Source organism: Erithacus rubecula (genome assembly GCF_903797595.1).
Source record: "Erithacus rubecula genome assembly, chromosome: 3".
NCBI lineage: Eukaryota > Metazoa > Chordata > Aves > Passeriformes > Muscicapidae > Erithacus > Erithacus rubecula.
In genome coordinates this window covers 79,983,870-80,011,106 of record NC_136689.1, presented here as the reverse complement: position 1 = coordinate 80,011,106, position 27,237 = coordinate 79,983,870, and the positions used below count along the sequence as shown (strand labels likewise).

At 35.7% G+C, this 27,237-nt stretch overlaps 1 protein-coding gene across 1 annotated transcript in view; it reads right to left on the bottom strand.

Annotated features, from left to right (window-relative positions):
* Positions 1–27,237, bottom strand: part of ABCA13 (ATP binding cassette subfamily A member 13) — a gene marked incomplete at its 5' end in the record, with an annotated part of 166,003 nt that overhangs the window by 47,128 nt on the left and 91,638 nt on the right. The window contains 8 exons of the mRNA XM_079299367.1: positions 739–916; positions 1,543–1,597; positions 11,347–11,455; positions 17,772–17,859; positions 18,821–18,939; positions 20,450–20,522; positions 21,156–21,245; positions 22,188–22,434. Coding sequence (XP_079155493.1) covers positions 739–916; positions 1,543–1,597; positions 11,347–11,455; positions 17,772–17,859; positions 18,821–18,939; positions 20,450–20,522; positions 21,156–21,245; positions 22,188–22,434 — 959 coding nt within the window. The remainder of the gene's footprint in view (positions 1–738; positions 917–1,542; positions 1,598–11,346; positions 11,456–17,771; positions 17,860–18,820; positions 18,940–20,449; positions 20,523–21,155; positions 21,246–22,187; positions 22,435–27,237) is intronic.

Below are 27,237 nucleotides of genomic sequence, written 5' to 3'. Positions count from 1 at the left end.
TTGCTCAAGGGTGAAAATTCTGATTTCAAGCATGGAGGGGCGAAGCTCTAATGTTTCAGAATTAGAGTGGTCTAAATGAAATCAGAGTGTTCCAAAAATTTCTGTTCCTAACAAGGGTATCATAGAGTCCAACCTAAAAGGTTGGAAAGAACCTTAAGAGCGTGAGGTCCAGCCATTAATCCAGCACTGCCAAGTCCACCACTGAACCATGTCCTTCAGTGCCATATCTATATGTCTTTTAAATACCTCCAGAGATGGTGACTCCACCACTACCTCGTACTACCTCTTCCAGTGCTCGACACAAATAAAAGATCATAAATATCTCTCATTTTATCCACAACAACACATAATATAATTATCCCTTAAAGTAGCTGACTAGCATTTTCAGTTTTCTCCACTAAGTGCATGGCAAAATTCAAAGCACAGAAATTCCTGCAGTGAGCTGTTGTGGGAAGATTCTTTCTGTCTAGGCTGAATAGCCAACTTCTTTTTATTTATAAATTAGTGGACATGTCTAAAACTAGCTATTCAACTTCAGGGAGGAAGGAACACAGTTCCTGCCCTGCATTAAAGTAGGAATGGTGACTTAAAGTTTGTTAGTATGTCAGCCAAGAGCTGTCACCCTGTGCAATTCAAATCTTATTCATGTATCTTGTGACCGTATCTCCTTTTCTCATTTAAACTAGAAACTAGCCTAAAGTTTACACCTGAGCACATGTTGCCCCACACAGTACACACCATATCACAGCAGAAGTGAGCAAGCCAGTAAGTTTTGTAGCCCAGGCCTGCGATATGCTGCAAGCGTTTTGTCCCAGATACTCTGTCTTTCACTGTGGCGGTTCCAATGGATGCAGTGAGGATGGAGAAACCCAGCATGATGCACAGTGCTACCCCACACTGACGGACGTTCTCCATTCTAGGGCAAAAAGCAGAATAGTGCAGTGAAAACACAATGGGAAAAAACCTCTCAAATGTTAGCATTTTCCAGGACAACTTCTCGCCAAAACACTGGGCATTAGGACCTTAATCCTGACTGCAAACACCATAGAATCACAGAATGGTTTGGGTTGGAAGGAACCTTAGAGATCATCTAGTTCCAACACCCTGAAATGAGCAGGGACACAATGTCTCTCTACACTGACAAGATTTAATTAAAGAACAAGATGTGTTAAGTTACAAAACTATAGGTGAGTTACAGAGCACATGTGTCTGAGTTATAAAGTGAAGCTTGTGGTAATATTTCGCGTTTGCAGAAAGCTAAAATTTAAACCCTCAAAAATAATTTCACACAGTTACTCTGTTTAAAACTGTTATGACACAATCAGCATAAATTAAATATTTTTCTTTACAAAATACTGCAACCATTTTTGGTATAAACAGTGGACTTGACAGACAGACCACACTAAAAGTGCTTTACTCAGTAGAAGTGAATTGTGTCCATCAATTCACAGCATCTACTCAAGGAAACATATATTCTTATTTAATTGAGAGTTCCAATTGTCTGCTGATAGCTGCTGTGAAACATTTTAAGAGTTTGCTCACATTTTGTCCTCATCCAACAAGGCTCCTCCATATGGTTGGCTGGAGAGTGTTATCCCTGTGAAAAGAAAAATAAATCATGAAATATCAAATCTTTTTAAGGCTTTCAAGTTCTGAAGTACATGGTTAACACCTGTTACACATACGAATAAAAAGGGTAAATACCTGTAATGAACAAAAAGAGGTCAAACATCAGTCTGCACAACTGAACATTCTCTCCTATTTAGTGAATTCCCAAGTTTGGAACTACTAAAAATTTATGAACAAACATAAGTAGTAGCTGCTTTTCTGCATTCTGAAGTTTAGAAATTGGTCCAACAATGCAATATATTGCTACGGAATCTGCATGACAGAAGAGACCAAATACAAAACCTAAAGTAGAATTTGCTCCTATACCTAATCTTCCAGGGTAAGGACGATTGTTACTGCAATTTATATACTTGGTTTAGATTTTAGATTAGATCTTTCAGCAATTTTTAGATTACAGATGTTTTTCTGAGAAAAACTGTTTAGCTAAATTCAGAAAATAAAAAAGTCACACCTTAATTGAAACTATACAGGTCTACAATAAAAACACTCACAGTTTGGGAGACCAAGAAAAATCCTGAGCAGGCAATGCATTCTTAGGCTTATTTTGGTTCTTGGTGCAACCAACCTGTTGCAATCTAGCAAAGTTATCTTTGGAATGTGAAGGTAGTTTTCACAAAAAGTGTGTCTTTTTGCTTTTTTTTCTTTTCAAGCAAAAGAAGAAAAATGGTGGGGGCTGAAGGTGCAAAACATTGTTGCAGAAGTTGCTGTTCCACAGGACTTGATTCTGTTTGTGACTTATCTCAGCTGGTGTGCCTGACAGATGTGCCAGCTGTGCTGGTTTTGTGCTGGATGGAATCAATTTTCTTCACAGTAGCTGGGTATTTTGGATTTGTGCTGGAAACAATGTTGATAACACAGGGATGTTTTAGCTATTGCAAGGTATTTTCTGCTCCTCCACTACTCCACCAGTGAGGAGAACAGGCAGTTGGGAGGGGTCACAGAGGGACAGCTGACCCTGACTGACCAAAGGGACATTCCATCTATTGGGCATCATGCACAGCCTGTAACATGGGAGAAGACTCAGGGATGGGAGAGATGTTTGGAGCAGTGACATTCACCTTCCTAAATCAATGTTAAGTATGATGGGGTCCTGCTTTCCTGGGAATGGCTGAACACCTTCCTGGCCAGAAAGGGTGAATTAATTCCATGCTTTACTTGTGTGTCTGGATGTTTTTTGTTTTTTTTTTTCTTAATAATATTAAACTGCCTTTAACTCAACCCATGAGTTTTATCACTTCTAATATTCTCTCATACACCACTGGGGGAGAGTGAGCAAGTGGGCCTTAAGTTAAACTACAACATCATCATTATTTGAATACTGTCTTAATAAATATAGACAAAGGACAAACAAAGAAAAAAAATCTTAATCCTAACAGCAATTATATTTTTCAAGCATCTTTGGTAAATATATAAATTGTTGGTAGCCTTAGATCTTCTCTGTGAGGCACCACTTAATTTAATTTGTTAAAGATGCATAAAGACAAAAAATATCTTTATTCTAGAAACAGGTACAATTTGACTAAGCACGTATTTATTTACCCCTTTAATTTTTCATTCCTCATCTTCAAGACAAAATAATCTAAACATCACTAATTCACTGCATGGTGAAAGCTGGAAAAACAGGATGATGATTAACTCACACACAAAACCTGCACAAGATAAAGAGTTTTCAAATAATAGCTAAATGCAGTACACTGAAGCCCAGTGGTAGTTAGAAATACAAAAGAAGATTCAAGCCAATAATGTTTTGATGTATCACTAGTAGATACCTTGCTATTTGTAGAAGTCTTTCATGTCATGTGCCTTCAAGGACTGTTTAAAATTTTCCTTTGTTTTTCTTTTAAAGCATTAATTTTTAAAACAATTGCTGCTATTTGTTCTGAAGCAAAACTGGCATATCAAAGAAAATGATTTTTTCCCACTGGAACCACTGAATTTCCATTTATGTAAAGGAGAAATAGCATGACAGAAGAAAGTTTAGTACAGTTCCCAGAAAGTTTTTCTAGGCTTTTCTAATGCTTGAAAAAATGTGGGTATATTAGAAGAATAAATTGTACAATATGCAGAATTGGAAGGGACCCACCAGGATCATCAGATCCTGACCCTACACAGGACATCTCAAGAGTCATACCATGTGCCTGAGAATATTGCCCAAACACTCCTAGAACTCTGTCAGACTGGTGCTGTGATCCTCTGAATGAAAAACCTTTTCCTTTAGGATATCCAACCTAAACCTCCCCTGGGCCAACTTCAGGCAATTTCCTCAAGTCCTGTCACTGGTCACAGGAGCCAAGGGATCAATATCTACCTTTCCACTTCCCCTTGTGAGGATGCTGAAGACTGCAGTGAGGCCTCCCTTCAATTTCCTCTTCTCCAGGCTGAACAGACAAAGTGACCTCAGTTTCTCCTCATACAGTTTCCCTTCAAGCCCTTCACCATCCTTATGGCCCTCCTTTGGGTGCTCTCTCACAGCTTAATGTCTTTTTTATATTGTGGCACCCAAATCTGTATAAAACATTTAAGGTGAGGCCATTCCAATGCACAGAAGAGCAAGACAATTCCCTTCCTTGCCCAGCAGCAAGATCTCATGGGGGAGCTAACAAAACTTTCAGACTACTGCATTGGTATTAAACAAAAGTCTACAGCAGTTGACTTGTGTTCCATACATGGAAGTGCACTGCTTTAGCTTTCTATTACAGAATGAAGGGAAACTGTGAAAAAGAGATAATTGCAGGGGGAAATAAAACTCATGACATTAAATAGCATAATGTTCCTTGCAGTATTATATCAAAATACCAATCAAAAAGCAAATTACACTGAATTAATTTCCTTCTATGGAAGAGTCACAAAAACTAATCACATTTCTTGAAAGCAGCAACATTTTTGACATTCAACTTCCATTCAAATCATGTAGATTAAACAAAAGATTACATTTTCTTTTAATTTACACTCACAACTGAAATTAAATTTCACAAGGTCATGGATAATAAGCAAGAAAAGTACGACTACGCTAAACCCAGTTCAGTTGTGTTTAGAATTCAAAATTCTATCACTGCATTAATAATTTTGCCTTTACTTCAGTATTTTATGTTTTTTCAAGTAGTATGAGTTTGCTACTTTTTTAGTATAATTTTTTCTTCCCTCCACCCCATTGTCAAAAAATAGATTATTAATTTCTATAAAGCCAATAAACCAACCTGTAATTCACAGAGGAAAGAAGTTCCCTTGAACTCAAGAAAAATTTATAAATTGTCTTCAAATACCAGAACAAAGCAACAGAATTACTACATGGTCTTTGCTATTATACATATAATTTTTTTTATTTTAAAAACCTTTCCATGTACTTCTATAACCTATCCCTTTCTACATTTATTCTAATCCCCTAGACCATCTTTTTATACATATCTCTGTCCCAATACAGCTGTTAACGTGATGTAAAATGTACTTATTGATACTTTCTTGCCTTTATATGCCTTTTTACTATGTACAGCTGTTATAATGAGGCTCATTAAGTTGATAACTATCTGCCATCTTTGAGGACTTTAAAACTGTAAATGACAGATAAACCAAGAAGTTCTAAATTATAAAGTTTTATTAAACAGATGCTTCTGGTGTTTATGCAAGGATTTTTTAAGGAGTGTACTTGCAAGCCTTGTGCGAACAGCCCTCAGGGTTTTCCCATATCAGTATTCACAAGGGAGAAGCAAACCAGGCAATAACGCCAAATATTATATGATTCAGCACTAACTCTGCTCTTTTTCATAAATTTCTCAGTATAAAAATTATTTCTTCCACATCTACAGATTGCCATTTTATTCTCCTGACTTAATCACAACAAAAATTTCCTTTAATGTCCTAAAACATTCTTTGGCTATGTCCTCAGCATGCAATTGGTCACATTATTTTTACAGTGATGACTTAGGCTTTTTTATGGGCACAGGTGAAAAATTGTAACAGACACATTCCAACCTTTCCAAAACCATGCAAAAGCAATTCAGGAATGGGAAAAACTGTGACATTGGAGAATCTTACACTTTAATGGTCTAGAGAGAACAAGAATACCATGAGGAAAGACTTTCATAGGCCTTTTGGCCTTCTTTAATATACAAATGAAGGGTTTCCAAAATTATTTCCCCTGTTTGAGTAGAGCAAAGAGGAAGGCATCTCAAAGAAAGGAGCATCCCTGTATGCCTGCTAGTTGATATATTTATGCCTGTATAGCTCTGAAAAGGAATGGACCCAGATGTCAATCCTGACAGAGAGCACAAGCAGATAGTTGCTTTGGTAATATTTTCTTAGCTTTTTTCTTTCTCCTATGAGACTTTCTTTTCTCAATGGTTTTGCCTACTGTTAACTATATTTTTGTGTCTTTTTCATCCTCATTTTTGTCTTTCATTAATTTTAAAGGCTCAGTTATCCTCTCTCGTACTGCTCAATAAAAGACTTTGCTTTATAATACTGAGAATAAGGTTATTTTTACTTGTACTGCAGGCCACATTACTAGGGGAAAAAAAGCGGTAGGAAGCAGTCAGATTTACAGTTTACAGTGCTTTACAGCTTAATTATAAATTTCAGGAGTAGTACAGTGGGGGCCTAGGCAGGAGAGTGTATTTACTTTGAAAATGTCACTAGGAGCCCCATGCTACATGACTGATAGTAAACATGGCAATAAACTCTTCATTGTACCCTCTTCAGCTTCTCTATTAATTTTCTTTTGTATTCTCCCTTCCAGATGGAACAATCCTACTCCTTTCCTTACATTGTTCATGCTTAAACAAATTTTAGATTTTAATTTGTTCAAAAGGCATTCCTAAACTAGTGAAATAAATTCTTTACTAAATATTAGAAGGATTGTAACATTTCCTACAATCAAATACTATACTTTTCCATTCTGGGTAGGAAAGCACACAGGAAAAAGGAAAATGCATCCATATTAGACAAGTTTGCTGTGAATATTCTGCATCCTGCCCAGTTGCCATTCAGGACCTGCACTACACCACCTTTCCCTATACCAGCATCTTATTAACAGTCTGCAATCTGTGCCTTCAAGAGAAATTGCTCTAAATCTTTCACCTCAGATCTAAACCAGTTGACCCTCTGTCAAAAAATAAAGGCATGCGCAATTTGGCATAACTTTGGAGAGCTGGATATTTCCATCCTGTACATAATAAAGAACAGGAAGCATTGGTAGTCCAGTCCACCCCACCTGGCTGCAACTTTCCACATAAACACATTTCAAAATCTGTGGTTTTTCAGTAAAAGTGAGGAAAGTGGTATGAACCCAGCAATACTTCTCAGTATCAGTTGGAAAAATTTAGATTTAAAAAGCCTTAATGATCTTCAAGCTTGTATGCCATTACTGTAGATTAGTTGGCGCTGTCCTTGGGTGTATTTTGTGGTCCTGCACTCTATTTTGGGGGTGTCTGAATCTGTCTCTTGGCACTTTGTAAACCATCTCTTATATCAAGCTGAGTCTTGTGTACATAGATCAGTTTAGAACTGTACTACTTATTCTGAATACCATGGTTGTGGCAGATTTGAGGAGAAGAACAATCTAACTTTCTTTATTCCAGACATTTTATTTCAGACTAAATTAAACATTATGCATAACAAAATTGAGGTAGCATATATATGTGTGTGTGCCAATAATTATATTTGTATAATAAGAGATATTACTATTAACTGAAAATTACAATTTATATAACATGGAGAAATTCACAGACAGCACCATCATTAATGGTTTCTATTTTAGTTTCTCTAGAAACTAGACATGGCTAAGGAGATCCCACCCAAAGGCCATTACACAATTTCCTTTTAAAAAAAGTTCAAAGTTATAATTTGCAAAGCATTCAGGAAACTTTACAGCCATATTCCACCAAAATTCATCTGAAAGTTACTCCCTTGATCTCTTCTGTTCTTTTGAAGAATTGAATCTGAAATAAATGGGGATGCTACATGAAAGCTTGCAATGAGTCCTAGTATAAAAGTTTTTTTTTAAAAAATCTATGACTTCAATAGAAATCCTATGATGGGGCAGCTGCATTGCAAAAGGCTCTACATTTTTATTCTTTGAACAATGATGTAAGAATTTTTTTTTTTTCTGTTCTACTTTACAGATGTCATTATAGATGACAACCACTCCTTTTTTCTTTATGTAGCCTTAATCTAAGAGGGAGATCATGGACCTTCTCCTATTCTCCAGGATGAGAAACACATTGTGACTTAATGTTTACCATTTAATGTGAAAAATAACATTTTTACTTGATCAAAATGTCTATCCTAAGCTTAAGCAAAAAATATTACCTTTTAGTTTTTTATTCCTCTTCATTATTGCATTTTTATTTGCCCAGAATTACATTACTTAGGTGTAAGAATACAGCATTTCAGGAAGAGATTAGAAAACATCACTTGTATAAACTCTAATACTGGTCAAAGCTGAAGGGTTTTGACAAAAATCCAGCACATCTTACTTTCTTTGTTGAAGTGTCTTACAAACTTTTTTAAAATTAATTTATTGACACATTAATTTTCATCAACTGTTACTGAATTTATAACCCACTAGAAAACAGAATGTATTTGATTTCCTCCACAGTTGAGACAGATGACTTTCTCCCCACAATGGGATCACCGACTCATACGATGAAGAAGATGGGGTGGATATCCACAATATAGAGAAAAAATTAATACACATTTTTATACAAGAAGTATTTCTGAACTGCTGTTCCAAAAGAGACATCTCACCCATTAACTGCCATAAACTGACACAAACTGACTGGGCCAATTTCTGTTACTTCATGAAGTTATATGCACCTCCAGCTGGGCATACACATTTTCTTCAACAGACATACCACTCTTTACATGAAAATTACAAGAAGCAAACATTCTAACTTTCCAAGTATCCTCAGTGAGAAATTTACAGGTAATGCCAAATTGTTAAGAAACAGGGGTGAGGAGAAATGTCTCTACTTGCAAAGAAAGTATTTGAAGATCAGATTATACAATAGCAAAAAGGACAGATTTTTTTAATCACTAAATAAATATAAATTCATGCTGCTGCATGTTGAAGAGTCAGTAACTTGGATTGACAGAACAAAAATTAATAATCAATTTTTTTCAAAGCTTTATTAACAAATCCCTGTGGATTTCTGTGCAATTAAAACCAGTGCAAGGCAGCATATGTCCTTTATACTCTCAGGTAACATTTTTTTTCTCCAAACTTTCATACCAAGTCATAAGTCTATATTGCCTGTATCCTCATGGCTGCAGAAAAGACTTTAGACAAAAGCAATGGGCCTCCTGCTCAGCTCCCTATTATCAAAACCTCCCACAAACTTGGACCTGTGCTGCTGATCTCCACTGGAAGTTACTGGATCTGTCCCTGTGAGCAAAGCAGGTAGAACTCAGCATGTGGTCTGTAATGACTCCTCCCTCCTCCAATGACCTTGGGAGAGCTTTAACTGGGTTCATGTACAAGAAATAAACATAGGAAATAACTGCAAAGTGAAAGGGTTTCTTAGCTTTTGTGTGAGCACTTAAGCTGTTGATCTTGTTGACCTCACTCAAATTTGCTTCAATGTCTTAAGTATCATAATTGCTGCTCTTGTGTTTACATCCATGGCAATGCTCTACTCTATTGTAGTAAGCTTCTTGTTGTAAAGTAATTTTTTGCTTTTGTTTTTTTTTGTTTGTTTTTGGTTTTTTTTGTAATGGAAGAAAAACTCTTTGTCCTTACAGTCCCTTTAAAGGGCCAAGTTATGTCACTTAAAAGCAATACAGAAGCATTGGTGCTGTTGACAGGCAAAAAATTGTTCAGTGAAGTAACACGTAATTAATGTGAGGCAGAACTACAAAGTCATGTCTCTGCAACATCTTAACAAGCTCCCTCAGAGCAATTTCCAACAATATTCTAGAACTGACCTTGCCTATAAACAGTTTGGAAGAAGAAAAAAATCAAAAGTAATAGATTTCAGTGTTGGAACACAGTATGTGGTCTTCTGACTGCTGACTTACAGGACCTGCACATATGCAAATTGCATATAATAATTTGAATATCAAAAGTGTATGAATAGTTCTTCTCTGTTAGAACAGTATCCTTAAATAAGAGGAAGTTAAGAGCCAAAGTGGACTGAGATCAAGTGGCACATATAGCACTGGAAAGTTCTGGAGTTTTTAGAAATAAAATTTACATATGTATGGGTCTCCACCAAAAATACATATGTATGCATGTGTGTACATACATGCACACACATATACAAATAAGAGTACACAAACTAATGCATACATACACATATATAGGTAGGTAACTTGACCTCTCTTCCCAAGATTTCTGTGACAGCTCCCTCTGCATTATGCCTCAAGAGCATGATTAGTCCACCTTTATTGCACTTCTCCAAAGGATGAAGACATAAATGAATTACTTTCTAGTTCTTAAACTCTACTTCTGCAGGCAGCCAACATGCCACAAGATTAATCCAGCCCATACTTGTACAGATGTCAGTACAAGACTTGAAGTATTTCTTAAGCACTGTTGTGCTTGCTGTGTTTCTGTGTCATGCAATATCAAAAAATACATCATGCCCAGAATCTTTGGGATAGCTATCATTTTCTCTGAATGTAGGCAGGACAGTAAACCCTGATTCTCCATGACAGATAAAAAAGTTTAAAGACATTTAAGTTCCAGAATGGGATATCTAATGGTATGGAGAAAAAGCTAGCATCAATATGACTCTTGAAGTGTAGGGAAAGTTGATTAAAAATTGATTTGTACTAAAAATTCTCATTAAAATATCTGATTTCATTTCATTCAAAGTTTCTGTGTAAACACATTACCTTTGATCCGTTCTCATAATTCATTTAGAAAAATAAAACCCCAGAATCTTGAAAGCAAACCACTGCTGTTTTTTCTTGGATATTCCAGAAGTTTTCTTAATGAATCTCTATTTTTAGATTTACCATTACAGAAAACCATCCTTGCTTTACTAGAACTCTTAAAAACTGGTCATAAGTTCTTTTTAAATTTCTCTAAACCAAATTCCCTTTTAGCAGAATCTTAAGAATGAAAGGAACTGGAATGAATAGAAGTTAACCTGAACTTCTGAAGTTAATCAAGGCCAGATTTCAAACTAGATTTCCACATACTAAAAGTTCATCTGTGTTAATAGCTGAGTCTTTGGCTCTAGTCATTCTTTTAGATGGCAGTTCATAAAATTTTTACTTTAACAGACTTTTATAAATAATAAGATACAGTAGCTTTTCCTGTTCCTTGAGTAACAGGATGCTATGAAACATCATATTGCTGTGTGAATTTACAGGCTTATATGGATTTGCCTTGGATATTTATATAAGGAGATGTAGCAAAGTGCCAAAGAAGTTATAAATCCAGAATCTGTTGTGCATTAGTCATGCCATTTAAGTAATCCCTAGCAGTAATTTCAGAGGGACTAACACACCAAACCAATTTGCACTTAATTATTTCACAGGAATATCTTTTTAAGGACCTCATACAGCATATTGAGCTTTAAATTCAAATTTTGACTTACTTATCTACATTCTCCACAAACTTTCTGTGTAATTAAAATTTTCACTTTTCAGTCCTCCAAAAAAATGGGACTCTGAAATGCTACTGTAAACTGAAAGATTTTCATGCTTAAAATTATTATCGTTTATTTAAAAACTGCTTTCCAAAATATATTAATAAATAGAAAGAAAGACTATTACCGTACTGTCTCCAATCCACATTAGAAGGTAAATTCAGCCACAGAATGAAGTTATTGAGTTCATTTAAGTAGGATGGCAGCGAATGGAAACCTTTTTGGTTATACCACACCTGGAAGAAAGAATGGAAATTGTCAATCAAAATTTAGTTCAACCTGGATGCTGACCTGCAAGCTCACATATCTTTAAGAGTTATATGAAGGATGTCTAATTCCTCTGTCACTACATTTATTTATAGAAGAAAGTCCACCAGGCAGAACAGAATCTGTTGATTTACACAGGTTTTTCAACAGTATGCAGCAGTTTTCAATTGGTGGAGCTGTACACATATGTTTATTACTAAACTGAGATTTTCTGATTTATTACTAAATTGAGATTCTCTGATTTAATGGAACAGTGTTCCTCTACCTTTACACACATGTGGTTGAACAAATAGAGGGAGAACAATATGAAAATAACTCCTGCTAGTTTGATTAAAAATACAAAAATATGAGTAAATTGCTAAAATTGGAAGAATCATTGAAACTCCAGAGAGACTTCTCTAAATAGTACCTGCATATGGCACACAACACAAAATATCTAGGAACAGAATATTCTAGAAGGTGGAAAAGAAAGAATCAAGGAGGAACTGTTTACAAGGTATGAAGCTGCTCCATAGACAAAGCTGCCTCCACCTTCAACAAGCAACAGTGGAGGAAATTAAACATGGAGGAAATTGATGCAGGCAAACTTTAAGGCTTTAATTACCAAGACAGTTTCTCTGAGGAACACAGGTAAACAATTCAGTTGTACAATGTAATTTATCTTCAGATCACACAGATTCACCCTGGCTTGATAAAATACTCTTAACCTACACTTCCACTTGCAAGAACCATTGCTGAGAGCTTGATATGAAAACCAAATGTACTGAGATTTGAGTTTCCTCTGCAGTTATAAATTTATTCTTACCACCCATTGCCCATTGTTAAACCTAGTGCCTTTGAATCTATATTATCTATACTGAAAATTAGGTCAAATTATTATGTATGTTCATTTTCAGTTCCAGTGGCATTTAAAACCATCTGATTACTATCCATTTTGCACATCATAGCATCCTTTCTTCTCCCTTCTTTTTGAACAGCTTAAAAACTCCTAACCTTTCCCTCTTTGATATCAGCTGTTTGTACTCTGCATTTTGTACATCCTAGGTAGGGCAATTCTCACTGTCTCTTTAGGTTCTGAATCATAATGCAAAATGAACAGGATTTAATATATATCTTTATTGCCTTAACACTCCTCTTCTAAGAATTCAGTTTTCTTAGATTATTTCTAGGATTGCCATCTATGCAGTTACATCTTAGAAATTTCCCTAAAGATTCTCTTGCCTTTCCTTTGATGCTGCTTTCATTTACTTGCAGATAATTCTGCCTTTTTTTTCCTCTTTTTTCTTACACTATCCAACTACAAACCTTACTTGGACCCCAGTTCCAGACTTTGACTGTTTTTTTTCCTGACATATTCTCCTCTATACTTCCCAGTGCAGGCTGCCTAATCTTCAGTTCTGTTTCCCTTTCTTAACAATCATTTACTTCTGGTTAATTCTCCTGACTACCTACTTGTTTGGATCTCCACATTTTTGTGAAGTGAGGTTTACAATACTCTGATTCTCTTATTTCCTCCCATTTATCCTAGATCATAATTCCAAGAACCAGTCTGAGGTCCACTGTCATTTCTTCTCTGCCTGTCACCCTTGAATCTTCACCACAAGCTCTGTTAGTCACTTTTTTAAAAATTAGCTATTTTGATCTGCCATTATTCTTGCCTGCATTACCTTTAACATTTTCTATTCTTCTTTATGTAGTATTAACAACTGCTTGAAATCTCAACAGCATCATCAAATCATTAAGGTTGGAGGAGACCTTTAACATCATCAAATCCAACCACTAACCCAGCTTTACCATTGTAATAAAGTACATCATCCAAAACATCAGATCCAAACACCTTTTAAACACCTCCAGGTATGGCTCCACCAACTGCCTGGGAAAATTATTCCAATTCCTGACCTCCATAACAGTCGATTTTTTTAATATCTAATCTGAATCTCACCTGTTACAGCTCAAGAAAATTTCCTCTTGTCCTCTCTGCAGGCATAGCAGACAAGACCAGACATCAATCACTTCACTACAGCCTTCTTTCAGAGAGTTGTAGAGAGGAATGAGGTTCCCCTGAGCTTCCTGTTCTTGAGACAAAACTAACCCACCTCCCTCAGCTGTTTCTCATAGGACATGTTCCCTAGACCCTTCACAAGCCTTGTTGCCCTTCTCAGGATACACGTCAGCACTTCATTCTTATTTTCAAATGAGGTATCCAGAACTAAATGCAGTAATTGACATACAGCATCACCAATGCTGAATACAAGGGGGAAATTACTGTCCTGGTCCTGCTGGCTACACTATTCTTGATACAGGCCAAGATGTCATTACCTGGGCACACATTGGCTCATGTTCAGCTGGTGGTCCCCCAGCACTCTAGGTCCCTTTATTGCCAAAAAGGTCTCAAGCCACTTTTCCACAAAAAAGCCGCTTGTGCTGGGACACAGTATTTCACCTTAAAGAACCTCATGCAGTTGTTCTCAGTCATATGACTCTGTCCAAATCTCTCTCAAAAGCCTTCCTACCTTCAAGCAGACACAGATTAGTGTCATCTGCATATTTACTGCATTTAATCCCCACATCCAGATCCCCAACAAGGATGCTAAGTAAGACCAGCCCCAATACTGAGCCCTGGAGAACACTGCTAGTGACCAGCCACCAAGTGGATTTAGCATCACAACTCTCTTGCCCAGCCATACAGTCAGTTTTTTACCCATCAAAGAGTAAGCCATCCAAGCCACAAGAAGCCAGGTTTTCAAGGAGCATGCTGTAGGAGACAGGGTCAAATGCTTTACTGAGGTCTGGACAGACATCCACACCTTCCCCTCATCTGATAAGCAGATCATTTTGTCATAGAAGGTCAGGTTGTCAAGCAGGACCTGCCTTTCATAAATCCACATTGTCTGGGTCTGATCCCTTGGATGTCTTCCATGTAATGGTACTCCACTGTCTCAAACTCTTATGTCCCCACATTTAAAGAAAAAAGAAAAAACCCTAACATCTTCCCCTCTTTGCAAAGTCATGAAATTCCTTTGTTTTCTCCAGTTCAGCTCCCACAAATCATTACACAAAGTAGGTCTCCCATTCAGTACTTAACAAGAGCAGTCTTTAACAAAATGTAGTGTAAGGGAAGCTAAGATTCCCGAGGAAAACAGAAAATCTTTGCACTGCAGGACCTCCTGTGCAAACAGCAACCAGTGCACAAAGACAGAAACAAGTGATCAAGAGTAACTTGTCTTTTTCACATCTCCACACACCCATCTCTAATTCTATCATTTTTTTGTAAGGTTTTCACAGAGTAAAAAGTTTTATATACTTATATAATGAAACTCCACTGCAATTGTGTCTGTTGTATTGGGAAAAAAAGTCAATTAAAACAACAACAAAGCAAAATTCTGGCAACACATCCTTATTTAATTCAGGCAGGGGAAAGGTCATAAATGTTCAGAGAACACCTCTGAAATATAGTAACGTAACCACTATTCAAATTAATCACAATAGAGCATTGTGTGTAACAATATATTTCAATACCCAACATGTTAATTAGAATTATCCTCCAACTGCATCATGTAACTGAATCACACCATGAGGAAATAACCAAATTGAATATGGATATTTAATTTATTATAAACTGGAAAAAGAGATATTTAAGGTTGTTCACTTTATCAGAAGGTACATTTAAGGTCTTTTTTTCTAAAGACTTATTCTTTATTCAAAATTGTTAACAAAAGTAAAATATAAAAAAATGAAATGTATTAGCTCTTGCTGAAATATCTTTCATGTTTCTTTTGCTCCACACAGGTAATTATTGACAGAGGGCAGAAAAGAGCTGAGGAGCAGAAAACTACATGCAGTAATATAATCAATTTTTTATTTTATATTATATCCATAGCTAGGAAAATTCTTTCCCAAGGAAAAACACAATCCCTCACCACATCAGATTGAAGTTCTGTGGAGACATGTTTTACATTATTTCATAATCTTCTACTTGCCATTAATATTCCAGAATAAATTGAAACTTACATTTCAGCTAACATATGGCCTACCAAGAAAAAAGGGTGAGAAGGAGCAGAGAAGTCCCTAAGTATTGCTGGGCCAGAGTCATGATTGATATTAAACTGGAAAGATGTAATTTTTTCCTCTGGACACTTGTACAATTACTGTACTGCAAAGCCTCAAGTCCAAACCTTTGGGATGGAAAAATGTACTCCTCCAAATGACATGTGAACAGTACAATTTGCCTTTTGGCAGTATTGAAAATTACCACATTTTCTTCCAATATTTCATTATGCTATAAGAAACAGCAACCATGAAACTATTAAGGAAAAATTTTTTGGCCCTAAGGAAGCCAAATAATATACAGTCATGAAAATACAAAAAATTTGAGAAGTTGTGCTTTTGCTACATAGCACCAATCATCAGTGAATGGCAATAATCAGCGTTTTTAATCAGCCATATTTGTCATGTCATAGATCTATTCACTCGTGTGCACATATACACATTCTTTATGTGCATGCATATACAATGTATGTAGCATATATAGCACAGTATATGATTAGGTGCAGTAAAATATTTACTAAATAAATATTTTTAATTTGAACAAGAAAAATTGTTGGCTTTTCAATGCATAAAGATTCAGAAATTTTCTAAAATGAAGTGAATCATACAGTAATTCTCTTCAAATGCAAATTTCTCATTTTCTTTCATATCAGGCTATGTAAATGGTACATTCGCTGTCTCATGAACAAACCTGAAAGGTCAAAGTAAAAATCTGGTCATTAGTTACTGAAAGGTTAATGCAATAACTTGACATTGCATCACTTGAAAGACATTTCCAGCAAATGCTTTAGATAATACAGTGCCCTTTATAAATTTAGTCCACTATTTGCTTTGGTCTGAACTATGAAGCTTACTTACTAAGAGTATAACTGTAATTTATTCCTGTCCTGATGGCAGGTGGAGCTCTATACCAAATACACTAAAAAAAGGGACCTGACAAAAACCACACTGCAAGCATGTCAAAACAAAAGTCAAAAATTACTAAAGATAATACAGGAAAAATGGAAGTCAGAAAAAAAAAAGTCTTGCTGAAAACTTTCAGGTTACTCGTGAAAGAATGATGAAACTGGAGTTCAAAGATATAAAATATATGGGACTAGAAGAGAGATTACAAATGTCCAACAGGAAAATCTATGTATGCTCAGATTTGTATATAAAATAGGGAGATTTATAACAAATTATATGGAAAAGGCATTAGAAACAGGAAGCGATTTTGCAAAACAGCATGAAATTACATTGGACTGGAGAAAATCTGTGGATTTTTCTAACACTTTGTTTAAAAATGCATTTTGGGATGGAGCTTATTTATGCTGTTCCTTGGTTTTTTGATTGTTTGTTTGGTTGGGTTTTTTTAATAAGGGCAAATAAAATCTATCTTTACATTAAAAAAATAAAGGCAAAATAATCTTTCATATCCTAATCTGAAAAATGCACAGCTTCCTCTTAAATCTTTTTTGTTTCAAATACAAGAACAGAGACCTCTCACTGATATGCATCAATACTTCTCTAAGACTACTGCTCCTCTACTTATAATGCATCTACATTTGAATGGATCCCAAAAATCAAAGAAGAAGGATTATTCTAAGCACGACTGAAATCAAGGGCTTTTCCTTAAGGCCTTTTGGTATGCAGTGGAGAGGTAGAGTATCTCCATATTGTGAAAACTTGGGATGAGACCTGGAGGCTAACAAGCACTTCCAATGCAAGGGATTTTATTTCCTTGGAACATTTTTGAAAGATTCTTTCAAGAAAAGAATAATGTATTTGTTATGCAGAAGGAACTGCCCCAAGAAGATGTCTGTGCTCTTAGGGGGAGGGTAGTGAAAGAAATGAAGCAAAGTATCTCTTCTAGGCATAAAAAAGCATCAATAACAACCTATTACTGTGATGTACAATGCACTTTGGTCAATTCTGACATCGGATTTTTGCAGAAAACAAACAAAAAAGGTTATTTCACTGGTTATCTGAAAAGAAGTTTTAGACAGATTCTAAAATGAGTTCACTGGAAAAATTTAAAAAAAGGTATATCATTTGACATATTTAGAACTGTATCTCAAACACAAGAGAATACTTCAAGAATTATGAGCAGAGAGACTACAAGACAGAGGATTTTTTTCAATTATTCAAGTGCAAGGATTTCATGTAGTGATTTATTATTTGCTAGGTGCTCTGATGTCTGAAGCCTGAAAAAGGAATCAATACATACATACAGATGGCACACATACATGCAACTCTTACCTTAGCCAGAGGCTGAGAATTGGTGCTATTCAATTTTTTATCTTGAAGTTCAAATGCTTTCACCCTTCCAAAAGACCAACCACCATATCTGGTAGTAGAAATTAAAGTAACAAAAAGTTATCTGCCTTAAGCTCTGCAGTTTTCTTTCAAGGCTAGAGCTGAGATAGCTACACTAATGCTTTATTTTTCAACTGAAAGTAAAACTTCACCCCTCACAAACTCCTTCCTTGTTAAAAAGGAGGGGGACAATGTAGTTTTTAATCAGGAAAATAGTATCAGCTTTTTTCCAGCACAGGTACTCCCTTAGATAAGAATTTTTGCTTTCTGAAAGCTGAAATCTTTGAGCAACAGGAAGGGTTGTGAACAAGTGAGATATTACTGACTTCCAGAAACATCTTAAACAACTTTATTTTTCCTTAAAACTAGTTCAACTCTTTCATCCAAAGATGCTTACCTTTATTTATATCAAATCAGATTCACCTTCTTTTAATACATAAGTAGCTAACACTTCCTTCTCCTCAATAAAGTCATCTGTGGTCTAATATTTCCACTTACATTATCAGCAATGGTTGAGTTGTAAAGGCACACAAGTAAACTTCTAAAGACAGCAGAAAAACTTGTTGCTGATATCACAGAATGTGATGCATTGCCAGGGGCATACCAGCCCTCTTTACTTCAAAGAAAATATTAATTGGAGCATATCCACCTCAATTTGACTGAGTCTCTGAGGAATGGAAATTATATTGTTCACCTGGTTTAGATAGGCATCTCTGAGATGCTGAAATAACTCACTGCACAGAAGAAACTCCAGAGTTTTGGAACAACCCTCATGCCTAGAAGTAATCATCATGCAGCTGCTGGAGGAAGTTCTGAGACCACTGAGGGTCTTTCATGGTACCTTGAATATCAGACTAACTCTACACCTTGATAACAATCACCAAAGACAGCAACCCTTTATATTCTCATGACAAAAGTCTATGTTTTGGATCAGGAAGGACTGTGGGGTTTGTACACAAAGGATAAGCAAAGGCTAGTCATTTTAAGGTTACCTGGTTTTGTTGGAGGATCTCACTAAATATTCTTCTATAGGGAACCCTGAAAGATTATACAAAATATGTCCTTTCTTATTCTTCATATAGGGAGCAGAGGTATTGAAACTTGGGCACATCTGAAAAAAGTATATACACATAAAATAAGTAAAGCACTTTTTAAAAACAGTGACACTACATTTAGCCTTATTTGTGGATTTTAATGTAGATTTTACAGCATTTCTTTTTAACTGTATTTGCCTTACCCAGCTTTGATTTTCAATAAATTACAAATAGTTTTATGTTTATAAGGCAAGTCAAATGATTATGCCACCTACATATTAGAAATCCTTTTGATTTTTCTTGCAGCCCTGTCAGTTAGTTTGTTTTGAAAACATCAAAACTTGTATATAAGTCTAGGAATGTTTACAGCAATGAAAAAGGCAAGACTGCTTTTTATTTGTTTTTCCTGAGAAGAAACACAAAATAGGCTCCAGATAAACATGAGATGAAAGCAAAATTCTAATTAATGTTATAAGCTTCTAAAAATTTTATTGATGAGCTGCAAAGAAGAAAAGGAAGATGTTTTCTAATGATTCAGTGGGACATTCTCATGACCAAATAAAATCTGACAGATATTAGATTCAATTATCTCAGAAGCTTTACAAAGTACTTTATGCCAATCAACTGAAAAATGTTAACACTTATTTGATGTCCCAACCCTACAGAAAATAAAAATTCGCTCTCAAAGACTGAAGACTTGCCTCTACTGTCAAGTGACTTCTCTCCTTTCAGCTTTCATAGCTAATAGACCTTTCCCTGTGAAAATTCCCATTTGCATTTAGAGTATGAGTCTTATTATTGGAGGCAAACTTCTTCCTTGCCCAAAAAAGTAAAAACTAGTTTCCTCCTCATTTTTTCCAAAACTGTATTGCTATATGTCATATGCAACTCTTATTCTGAATAATTATATATTTATAAACAAAAGAAACTTTTTTTGTAGGATATTCCCTTTTGGGGAAATATATTTGTCACCTCAGACACAGTTTCGTACTTTTGTTTATTACTCAACTCAGAGCAAGTCAGCAGGAAAAATCATTAGTTAAGAGGGTCAGAAATTCATTATGTCTTTCAAAATCCTTCATTTCTTGAAGCCTGTTATAATTTGAAATCCAAAATCCAAACCAGATGCAAACTCTAACAATGAAATCTCATCCATGTGTAAATTCCCTGATGGGTTCTACCAGCCAGGTTCACCTGCCCTTCCCTTTGAAAGTAGGTAGTCTTCCAGGTGTTATGGAAGCATTGTGTTTTAACCTTTTTTTTACATGATGGTTTTTCTTAATCAGAGTCCTATAACATATTTGAAGTAAGTTGCATCTGCTGAAAATAGTTCAGCTGTCTCTGGTCCTGTAATTTCAGATAAATCCATAGGCATTTCTAGTGCACGTATGTGTTCATATACATAAATAAGAAAATTGTGCACAATTTCATTAGGTTAAATAAATCTCCAGTCATAAAAAAGCAGATCTGTGAGGATTTATTTCCTCATCACTTTCACCAGCCCTTCACAAATAGCACCCAAGGAATTAGAAGCAATATACACACACAACTTTTTTTGCATATATAAGTAAATAAAAAATTGCTTACCTCCTGTTCAGACACACATCTACATGAATCCTGAGGTGACATAAATTCCATCTGCCAGCATGAATTATTTTTTCTAATGGGAATAAACATAATAAAATTATAACTAGCAAACAAAAAAAAATATGTCACTTAACAGAAGAAATGCAGAGAGTAATGAGCAGATCTGGCATGCTGAACACTTTCTTAGTATTTGATCACAGCAGCAGCTATGTGTGGAGTGATACAAATTTTATTCATTATTATCAAAGTTGATTTATTAAATATATATATATATATTTATATATAGGATCAAATAAGCTTCATGTCTTGTTTTGCAGCAATTATTAAAGCATGGTCATTATTTCATTCCTGAATTTGGAAATCTAGAATGCTTCCTAACAAATTTTTTTCCTTATTGTCTGTTCATCCTTCATCTGGACACCAGGCTTGATCAAAATCCTACTGAAATTAATCAGAAAACTGCCACTGATTTTAAAGCTGTATGGATCAGACCTTTAGCAATAATGCCTACTTTGCTCTTAACCTGGATGCCAGCTCCTTTATCAGAACCAATTTGTCACTAATTCCATGCTGCCAAAAAATAGCCTAAGATAATCCATTACACAGAAAGGAAAAAAAAAAAAGAAAAAAAATAAAAGAAAAAAAAATAAAAGAAAGAAATTATCAATATTTAAATTAAGGAAATAGTTACATTAGTTAAAATTACCTGTGTTGTAAATGTATGCATGTGTGGTCCCAATCAGAGAAATAACCCAGCAGAACCTGAGAAAGTTTTCCTAGGTTATCATCTTCAGTGCTGTACAAAGAGGGCCATAGCAGCATAAGGAGTGAAAGGAAAAGAAAATAAAAATAAATAAAAACAAAATAAAAACATAGCAATGTGTCTAACTATTAACCTTCAGTCTCAAGATCCTGTTTATTTTACAAGAAATGAATGGACTATAAGATCCATGCATAGGAAACATACCTAAATAATCTCTTTAAAAAAAACCTATGTAAACACGTAATGAAAATTAATTACAATCATGGCTAAAAAAAAATCTCAGCATCTACCCATGGGCATTCTTCTCCTCATAATCATGTATTCCTAGGGGTTGGCATTGCTAAAGTGTTTTTATTTTGTAAAATAAATTTATATTATATTTATAAATTCTAACAGCATCTTGTTTTGTTCATCTGTATATTTACATAGTAGAGAAAGTAACCTGTATGTGTGATTAGCACTCTATACAGATTAATTCTATAGATACTGCACATTTAAAATAGATAAATAAATAATCAATCTAGTTGGTTTTAAGGCTGAACATATAGAAATAAGTTTGAGTAAGAAGAGCAGCGGGCTTTGTATATACTATGTGGCATTTTAAACACAAGAATTGTTTTGAGAAAATTCCTTCAGACCTAACCAATTTTTTTAAATTAAGCATGCAAAGGCTTGTTCAAATACACTTGTTCATTTACTCATAAATGGTCATGGCTAGTATTAATTTGAGTTCAATCTTCTCCAAAGTCTTTGCCCTTTCCTCCAAAAAATCCTTCACATAAAGCTTTTCTAATTTTATCTTACCCTTATCATGATCTATAAAAATGTACCAAACATCTAAAAAAGAACCCCACATAACTATTGTAAAAGCAGCCTATTACACTTTATAGAATACAAATAGTCTTTAAAATATGAGAACTCAAGGGTAAAGGTCCCAGAACCCTGTATATTGATGATGATGGATGAGGCCTTTACCTGAAGAAGGATTCTGCGCTGTCGTAAAGTCTTGGTGTCAGCTTGAGAGGAGGATAATCGATGGCCAGCGGCTTCACACTGAACAAGGCCATTGCCAATGCCACAAAGAGCACAGGCAGCAGCACGTTTGACAGGCTTCCTCTCCAGTCTCGCCTTGTGTGGTGAAACCTCTTCACCAGAAGGGCAAAAATCTGTGAGAGAACAAGGCGGGCTCCACGCACACTCGAGGCTCCCGCGAGGGAAATACCTAAGTGAGACCAAGAAACAGCCTCTTGACAAACAAGGAAAACCAAACTGAACTTTCACATGGTACAGTGTCAAATATAGAGTACAACTGTCTTTTAAATCTAATAAAATCAAACTACATGAGCCTAGCATGTTCTCCTGGATGGAATAGGATAGCCTCACACTGCATCACGTCCAAGTATAACCAATTAACTAACTCTTCCTATGAGGGAAAACAGATCATCTGTTAACACATCTCTACAGCTTCCCATGCATAGCTATTGGCTTATTGAATATCTTCCCTAGATATTCCCTATGGCACTGCACTGGTTCAACCATTCTGTATGCATTACCAGCTTTATTCCTGGACAAATGACTCTGACAAACATGGCCTGTATCACCACTTAGGTCTTGATCTACCTTGACTGAAATCAGCAACAACTTTCCACAGAATTTCAATGGATCCTCTTCAGAGCATCACATTTGCTAGATACATGGATTCTCATAAAAGCATTCCCTTCATTTCCCTGCTCATATGGGAATGATAAAATTTTCATGTTTGTTAGTCAATTCATTTTTCAGAGCTCATGGGCTCTCCTTCAGATTCACACGGGAGTGTGTCCACAGCTTATTAACATCTCACAAATCAATCAGTTTCCCGATAAACACTCTCTTAATTTTATTTTATCATTCTCCATGAGACACTTTTGAATCACACACTCTGCCTGCATTTTAGCCCCTAATGCCTTCTAGGTATGTGCAGGTTCTTATCTAACTCTCTTGCCTGTGGCCTTGTACAATTGGATGTCCTTCAACCCCTTTCCTTCCTCACAACACAGCAGTATCTGGCAGATTTACTACCACAGGTATTTGTACCGTAGCAAGACTGAACAGCCTGTTTATTACAGTGCTCAAAGTCATGCTATATTTTATGAACACTTGTGATTTGCCTCTTATTACCTTCCCTTCTGAGTATTGAAAACACTCTAACCAGCATTTCCACATTCCCTGTTTAAACATATACATGTATGGAAGTCCTCAAGTAACTTTAAATTAATTGTCCTTCTCTTAAAAAATCTTTTTTCTGAGTTAATAGAATTTTAATCTCAGATCCTTTTCTTTGTTCTAATAGAGCATTTTTAGCCAAGAAGTGAGGCAAACAAGGAGAAAAAATTAATCAGATAATAAACCAAACTTCTGGCCATGGTCATTGAAAAAAACAGCTCAAATTTTGCACTCATTACTCAAGGTAAATATTGGTTAATCACCCTCAGTCCCTGGGAGGGTCAAATTCTCCAGAAAATAAAGGATATGAAATGGGATATGAAAAAACAGGATATGAAAGTCCAGAAATGATCAGGAATAAACACGATTCATTTGAACTGTGTCACCTGAGAGCTCAGCACGAGTACAGGGCTGGTTTTTGTGAATGAAGGATGAGCAGTGTGTGCAGTTTATTTTGGTTTAACAAAGCCTGTGACGTGGTCTCCCACAGTCAAATGGGGTGTGGAGGACCACTGGCTGGACTGACAGGCACTGCCCTGCAGGCTGCGAACAGGGATGCAGGATCCAGCTGAGGAGCAGCTGGTTAGTCGGGTGTCCCTCGGGGACAAAGATGAGCAAAACACTGGCTAACAGCACCTTGTAACACAGAGGTGTGCATGCCTGCACCTGGAGGGGATCCACCCTGTTTGGAGACATCTTTATATCAGGTACTGGGGACAAGGAGACCCTCCTGGCAGCAGCAGCAGCTCTCTGGGAACACCTAAGAACCCTAGTGTCTTCAGGGAGCAAAATCTCTGCTCAAAGAAAGGATAAGCTGCAACTGGCACCAGCTGGTACCTGGGAAATTCTGATACCATAAATCAGAAAAATAAATTTCACCGTGAAGACAACAAACTTCAAGACCAGCCTGGACATGCTACTAAGTAACCTGCTCTTGACCTGCTTGATCTGCATTTTCAACATTAATATTCTCTGATTTTAACAGACTTTAATTAACTCTAATTAATTTGGGGCTTATTTTGGGGGGAGAGCTTGAGGGGAAATTCCAGCATTTATTCCTTTAACTCCTTTATTATTCCTTTAACTTATTTTGCTTTTCCCTGGTAAATCCCATAGAACAGAAATTCTCTCTAAGACATTCTAGTCACAGCCATAGCTTGCTAATTTGACAGCTAACATAAACAGGACTTAAGGTTTTGAATTTCTATGGAGAGAAAAAGTACCTTCAGAATTCAGATTCTAATTTAGAATTCAAGTGCCCCAATCAAGAAGGGTTACATTTTAGGCTTGGAATTTTTTGTTCTGCAAATTGGAATAGGAGGAAGCGATGTTATTCTTAAGAATTTTTTTTTTTTAAATAACTCCTTAGAAATGTATTAAGTTCTTTATGTTATCATGTTAACACTCTCAATAGCTGTCACAATGACACTCAGAGGAAGACAAATTTCAAGGTATGAGTGTTTTTAGAATAAAATATATCCAGTAAGTGCTACCAGCTCAGCATCCCTGAAATTGTAATGCATACCATCTCCCATTTATCAAAGTAGCAAAGTGCCAGAAAACAAGCACAGAATTAGGTATTTTCTGTAGTCCCAGACCTGCTTATAGATCATTAGCATGAGATGTAATTGAAAGAGGCTTCAAAATATTTGACCCTTTAAATCTCTGAAAGGCAACTATGACATCTGCTTTCTGGGGACAGAACAGGAAATAAGCACTGCCATTCATTGTTTTTTCTTGACAAGCAGAGCAGAGGAAAATTATAACAACTTAATTCAGATTGCCAAAGGAAGAGAGACTGTCACCATGAATATAAATAATTGTCCATTTTGTCCAATATCCTGACTCTTACTCAATATTCATAATGCCAGTGAGCCAAGACATGTCCCAGGAAGATGCAATAAACCATTATAGCGGAAGTATACGTTTGACTGTTTGACTCGGGCACTTTTTTTTTTAAAGTGATTTATCTTTTCTAGAACCCATATATTTACTGTTTAAAATTCCAATTGAAAAGGGTGCCAAATTTCTTTCTGAATTATCTTAAAATTCCATCTTTGTGACCTTGAATTCTGACTTTTTTTTTGTGTATTTCAGGTGCAGAAAAAATTCTGGTTTATTTGTTTTGAATTTATTCTATTTGATGATACTGGATGGGCTCTTAAATCTTGCTTTAGGAGACAGGTTATAGAAGTTTTCAATCCATCTTCTACATGAATAATCTCAACCTTTCAGTCTCCTCTTATAAAAATCTTTATAGTCCTAATCAACCTCAATACTTGTCTCAAGTCCTCTTACATCAACACTGTATCAGTCTCAAGATATAACATGTTCAATGCAGCTATCAGATGGGGAAACACTACTGATTTATACCATAGTATTATACATTCTTGTACTGACCAACTTGTTTTCTATATGCATCATCCCACTTCATCTGACTGCAGCCACACTGAACAGTAGCCTGCATTGGGCTTCCCATAATAGACTCAATATGGCTTTCAAGATTCCCAAGGTATTAAACCACTCTTTCAGCTGGAACCTACGGAATTAATTTTTGCTTCATAAAGCTTGTAAGTTATTCCCTACCTATGTCTGGTGTGTATGTCAGGATGTATAAAAACAGCATACGTTTATGGGGAAACAGCCTCTGATTATCACTGAGAGCCATAAAGGCTAGAAACAAGTCCAGCTGACCTCTCTGTTATGAAGTCAATTTTTATGCAGAAAGCTTATGAAAATATCCTCATTAATAATTTAGATCACAGAATTAAAAACCTGACCCAAGTGTTAAAAGCTGTCTTGCTTGACTTACAATTGCAATTATACACCAGAAGTGCAATTATGTTCACAATTAACTTGTACTTCCCAATTCATCCAGACTCCTTTGTATTACCGACAAGACTTTTGCTAGTTTCCAACACATATAATAACAGCAGAGGGAAACAGAACAAGTCCTAAAATCCAGAAAAAAAATAATCAAAATCCTTGCTTATAGACTACTCTAGAATTAGGAGCAGAAGCAATTATAAAGTTACTATGACTTATTCTTGTATATATATAATAATGAGTTCTCTCTATCCAAAGCTCATCAGAAAAATATTTATTTTGGGGGAAATTTCATAAGAGAAGTTTCCCTTGGGGCATTTTTAGATATTAATCTTCCTATTTCTCCCCTCAGGTTATTCTTAATTTTAGGCATTGTGAACATTTCTTCTAAAAAAGTTCATTCAAATTGTTTCCATCTTAAGAATTTCCTGTCTAAGAGTTTCTCCCTACTCCATACATATTGATTAATCCAATTAAATAATATTTTTGAAGGGAACACCTGTAAAGTTTTAATTTAAAATTTAGCTTCACATTCCATTAGCTTTACAGATCCCAAAATAGGATTCTGCATGGGTCTGAAGACCTTTGAGACAGAGTAATAGATATTTAGGCAAATGTAGAGCTTATCAGTAGAACTGACATATTTTAGAGCCAAGGAATTGCTTTCTGTCACTGCCCATGCTTGTAAGGAACCCTCTTCACAGCTCAGATCTCCCAAGCCCTTTTCCTCAAGCCAGAAGTTGACTCATTAGATTTTCTTCCTTTATCTAAGATATTATTCTTGTTCAAGATCTGACACACTAGATATTTTATCACACTGAAGACTACTGAAAGGATAGTGTGAACAGTACATCTGATTTCTATTGAAAAATCAAAAAACTACCAGCATAACCAGAAAAATGTGCTGCATACTCTTACTGAAGAAACACCAATCCCCAAATCTCACAATCTGAAAACCTGTCCCTAGAAAAACTACCAGCAAATTCATAAAGGA